Source organism: Prenolepis imparis, unplaced genomic scaffold (assembly GCF_030444845.1).
Source record: "Prenolepis imparis isolate NDT839.2.m4 unplaced genomic scaffold, iyPreImpa1.0 SCAF_14, whole genome shotgun sequence".
Taxonomy (NCBI): Eukaryota; Metazoa; Arthropoda; class Insecta; order Hymenoptera; family Formicidae; genus Prenolepis; species Prenolepis imparis.
In genome coordinates, this window is record NW_028141172.1 from 2,614,937 (window position 1) to 2,620,551 (window position 5,615).

The 5,615-nt window shown below is 25.6% G+C and overlaps 1 protein-coding gene across 4 annotated transcripts; it reads right to left on the reverse strand.

Annotated features, from left to right (window-relative positions):
• Positions 1-363: 363 nt before the first annotated feature.
• LOC145945346 (acyl-CoA Delta(11) desaturase-like) lies at positions 364-5,242 on the reverse strand. 4 transcript variants are annotated; one of them, XM_083054288.1, is made up of 7 exons: positions 5,085-5,242; positions 4,880-4,903; positions 3,151-3,473; positions 2,502-2,632; positions 1,899-2,104; positions 1,435-1,620; positions 367-1,066 (listed from the first exon to the last, which is right to left on the reverse strand). In XM_083054288.1, the coding sequence occupies exons 3-7, from the start codon at positions 3,434-3,436 to the stop codon at positions 781-783; spliced, it is 1,095 nt and encodes a 364-aa protein (XP_082910414.1). In that variant the 5' UTR covers positions 3,437-3,473; positions 4,880-4,903; positions 5,085-5,242; the 3' UTR covers positions 367-780. The 4 variants fall into 4 exon arrangements, with proteins under 4 accessions (XP_082910412.1, XP_082910415.1, XP_082910414.1 ...); XM_083054286.1 differs by lacking the exons at positions 4,880-4,903; positions 5,085-5,242 and adding an exon at positions 4,676-4,858 and having other exon boundaries at positions 364-1,066; XM_083054289.1 differs by lacking the exon at positions 4,880-4,903 and having other exon boundaries at positions 366-1,066; positions 5,076-5,242.
• Positions 5,243-5,615: the final 373 nt, after the last annotated feature.

The window sequence follows — 5,615 nt, forward strand, 5'->3', positions numbered from 1 at the left end:
AAGTGTATTTAACATATGTATATTGTAATCAAAACAAATTATTGCAAAAAAAGTCTTAAAATAAAATTAATAACGACACATATGTTACGATTTGTTCAGATAATTATTTATATTACTTTATTATACATTTCATATATGTTGCATACACATAATTGTATATGATAAAATACGGAACAAGTTATTGTGCGCATAAGTAGTGTGCAATATAAGCACGCAAAAACAATGTATATATTTGATATTGTATATCTATGTGATATTATTAGAAGATAATTCCTTGAAAATAGAATCTTCGAAAACAATATTATTATTATCTACATATGTCTATCTTTGATCGATTTATCTATCTATCTTATGTATCTTGATTGTCGTTATAAGTTTCAATAATTCAATTATCATTTTCAAATTTATAAGAAATTTATAAGAATTTATAAGAAAATAACAGTAAAATGACATTTTTTAAAAAAAAAGTTTTTTAAAAATATTATTAATAATATTCTCCTTGTAATTATTATAATATTCATGTAAAGAGCTCGTTGATATAAGGTGTTTCATAATATAACAACAACATTACGCATTAATTATACATATATATTGATATGTTTCATTAATTAATTCGTATTTCATATTTAAAACAATTGTCAACAATATTTTACGAAAATAAGTCTAAAAATTATAACGAGATGCATCCTTAATCAAAAGATAGACGTATTTGTTATTTCTTTCTTCGGTTATGTTTCTTTTCTTTTTATATATTATGTCTCTTTTTTGATATTTTATCTGCTACATACATATATCGGATTTCTGTTTCGGTACTTTGAACAACATCGGATGTGTTCCATCACCTTTCTTTAATATCACATTTTTTATCAAGTCGACGGATGGGTATTTAAGATCATAAGCTAATCCTAATTTCGCGAAACTGTCGATGAAGAATGTGGTATAATTCATTTTATTGTTTCCAGTTTCCGCCGATCTGTAATCCCACGGAAACACGTGATGATAATTGTGGTATCCTTCTCCCATTGTCACATAATTGACAAAATTATTATCTGCTGGTTTTATGTCTCTAATTAAACGATAAAGATAAATCTCTATTAAACGATATAAATATAATAAGATTAACAATAAGTATTAATTATTATATTTTAATATATGTATAATTTAATTGTGTCACAAAAATTATTAAGGCTAAACTATGTAAGTAAAAATATATTTTCTTAAGAAAATTGTAAGAATATAAAAATACTTTGTTAAAATATTTTTTATAAAATATATTTTTATAAATAATTTTTATAAAATAATTACATGTTATTGTGTGACAAACACAATAATACCAATAAACAAAAAATTTATATATTTTTATCACATACACACACAGATGCAATTTTGTAAAAGTAATTTTAAGTATCGTAATTATGCGTGCGAATTACGTACTTATTATATGGTCTAGCACCCCACGCATGAGCGATACTATTAATGGTCCATACAGAATTCAGAGTAATCATGTACCGTATAAACACTTGCGACATAATGGCCCTGCTCCAGGTCTCGTTCCAGAAGTATACGGGTAATATCGTAGGTAGAATGAAGCCGAAGAAGAGTTGAAGTGGCAAAAAATATCTATAAAAATACTACACTGAACACATTTGGAGATTATTCAAGCGTCATATATACGTTTTGCTAAAAAAAATCTATTGAAATTCTTTGCAATTCTTAGAAAATTTCGATTTTATGAAAAAGTAAATTTAAGATTTATTTATGAAAATTAAATTTATTGCATTATATATATTTCAAGAATGTAATATATGTATAAATACAATATGTCGATATTTATTTATTATGTGCATAAGAAAAATTCATTCTATAATTTATGACAAAATAAACAGAATAGTCTTTACTTTTCGCCAAAGACTACGACGGAATCTGACATGATATCTGACAAATCGAGCTCTTTGCTTTTTTCAATAAATTCTGGATGTTCCTTCATCATTATCCAACCGATATGCGTATAAAAGAATCCACGCTGGGTATTATGAGGATCTGCATTAGTATCACAATATTTGTGATGCATGCGATGATTTTTCACCCATTTACATATTGTATTCTGTGAACAGCAACGACGTTTCTATTTACTATTTTCTATAAAGCAAAATATGAAAAGATAGAATACAAAAATTATTATAATATAGCTTCTATATAAAATCGATTTTTTCAAATTTGAATTGGACACCTTTCTATACCTTTAAGTTTTCAATACAAAATATTTTAATTATTAAGCTTTGTAATAAAATTTTATTTATATGTATAAGATCCATTTATTTGTTTTGCATTATAAAATTTAATTTGTAAAAAATTATTTATTTTTACACTTTTTTAACATAGAAAAAAAAGCGCAATATATATACGTAATATTTTTACGCTTTCTATGCATTATATATAATATATCTCTTTTATAGAGTTATCTCTTAATAAGGAACTAAAGTACTAAGAATTAAAGATACTTGTGCACATGCGCTGAAGAAGATCAGAAGTAGAATTCTTAATGATAACTTGGCTTTGTAACACTTATGACACCAAAGTCGGTGTGCGCCAGCAGATACGCCGAGATTGGATATGATGTACATGCCGATTACTTAAAAATATATGAGAAAATTATATTTATTATATATTTATCAAAATAATTGTATAATATAAAAAATATATTTGCAAGAAAAAATAATGTAGAGACCAGTAAAAACTTGAAAAAAATTATCGACATGTTCAAAAAATTTCTTATTCTTTATAATATTAATAACATTCAGCGTTTCAATTAAATAATCGGCTCTTGATTTAATAGAACTAAAAGTATACAAAATGTACTAATTAAAATCACAGATATTTTAACATTTGAATATATTATTCTAAGGCTAAGGAGATCATAGCGTTACACGAAACATATGTAAAAAATCTTGAAAATCTCTTTCTTAGGTCTTTATATGTAGAACTATATCCCAAGGAGAACAAATAAGTCAAAATGATGTCAATTTGACGTCATATTGACCAAATTTGGACATAAATTTGATCCAAATTTGATCAATATGACATCAAATTGACATCATTTTGACTTATTTGTTCTCCTTGGGATGTATATCAAATTTTCGGGATACTTACTCCACAATGTAGTTATTGGATTTTTTAAATAGTTGAAAGTCAATATACCATAAATACCAATGCCGTGCAATAAAGCGACTTGCAAAACAATATACCATATTATGTTGGTTTTGAAATTAAAGAGACCTGATTTCATCGTTTCAGATTTTTTATCGGTGGCATCATTGTCAGTGGTCAGATTTTTCATGTTTTTATTTTTCAATTCTTCCGTATCATCGATTAAAACTTCCTTTGTGTTCATCATAGTAATAGTAGAGCATTGAAAAATTGAGGTATTAGTATCCATATTTTTAAATTTTTTTAACAAATATAAATTATTTTTTCTGAAAAAAAAAATCAAGAAACCTGATTATTGTTCTTGCACCTGAAATGTGTTATAATAGCGAAAAGCAATATGATAGCCAATGAATAAAAAAAAAAAAAAAAGCTTGAGATTTATTAATAATCTCTGCAAAGGGTTATTATTTAGCATTTCCGGTTCTTTTAAAAAAAATCTCAGGCTAATTTTCGATTTTTTAGAGAATAGAATGACTTCTTAAAAAATTTAATATACAGGGTAAATTTTTTAACGCGTTACAAACTTACACATATCTCGGAAACAAAGCATTTTAGAGTAAAATATTTTATACAAAAATTTTTTGACTTTGAAGTGGACATAATATGGTGTCATTAGTTTGACCTTAGAAAGTTGTTTGAAGATCACTTATGTGATCTTATGTTATGATCACTTATGTACCTTTATATAGGTAACCTTCAATTTCTCCAAAACACTATAAAAATATTTTTCTTTTAAGTACTTTTTGAGTTATAAGGCTTAAAGTTAATAATTTTTTGACATAAAATGTAAAATATCTTGTAAAATATTCGGTAATCTTACCTTAATACTTCTATATATACTTTTATGCACGGAATAATGAGACTAATCAATTGGTGTAAAAAAACAGATAATTGTTTTAAAAAAAGTATGTAATTTGCATACAGCTGCGTACTTTTTCTTAAAAACAACTGTATTTTCTTTACACCAATTGATTGGTCTCATTGTTCCGTGCATAAAAGTATTAAGGTAAGATCACCGAATATTTTACAAGATATTTTACATTTTATGTCAAAAAATTATTAACTTTAAGCCTTATAACTCAAAAAGTACTTAAAAGAAAAATATTTTTTTTATAGTGTTTTGGAAAGCTCTTGAGATAAGCTACAAGAATATGCAATGAAAAATAGTAGGTTCCATTTAAGAAATTGAAGATGACTTTCACGTGACATTCAAACGACTACCCAAGGTCAAAATAATGGGACCTTCTTGTGTCTCCCTTCGAGTCAAAAAACTTTTGTATAAAACATTTTCTCTAAAATGCTTTATTTCCGAAATATAAGTTTGTAACGCGTTAAAAAATTTACCCTGTATATTTGTAAGTAATAAGTAAAAATTACTATTTAATTGTTAATTTTTATAAACAGATGTGACTTTATCCAGAAAATATTATTATTAAATTAATAGATTCAAAATTAATAGAAATAATACTTAAGTTTTAAATTAATAAACAGATTTAGAGCTTCCCTGCGCATTTTACTTTCAAGCTCACAACCCATCTATTTTGTTATTATACTTGTCACCGTTCGAACAAGGTGATCGTGAGCGATAATTTTCTCGTCGGTTCACTTATTCGTTTTATTACAACTGACTTTTTTTCGTAATTCATTTCTTTTTAATTAAGGACTATATTACCTCTAATCTATTCACACACGCCCGCTATACGTAAGTTAAACATATTTGTTAATTAACACTTAATTTCTATTGTCCTTTATATACATATACTTATTTAAACCTTTAGTACAGTACATATATGTATATGTATAATATAATCATAATGTACACACTTTATTTGAAGAACGTAAAAAATATTATAATTTAAAAGTTATACCTCACTGACCTGATTACTTGGGCTTTTTTTTTAAACAATATTTACTTGTTGTATGTCGTATTTTTACTGATATAAAAACAAAATTATTTCGATATTTTAATATTTCGTTGAAACGTGAAAACGACTATGACACTGATAATGGTTTTATTGTACAGAAAGTTGTTAGTGGCAATGCGCAAAAATTCTTATTTGACTTTTTTTCCTGTCACTTTTAATGATCATTATGTAAAAATATTAATATTATTCATAATATTATCCATTATTCAATTTTATTCCATGCATGTACAATTTTATTTCCCAAAATACATTCCCAAGGAGAACAGAAAGTCAGAATGATGTCATTTGACGTCATATTGACAAAATTTGGACCAAATTTGTCATAAATTTAGTCAATATGACATTAATATGACGTCATTTTGGTCAATATGACATTAAATTGACATTATTTTGATTTTCTGTTCTTCTTGGGTTATGTCATATTCACTTCTTAGTTCTTAGACAGAAACTATATGACATAATGTACGGAAATAAAATTGAATG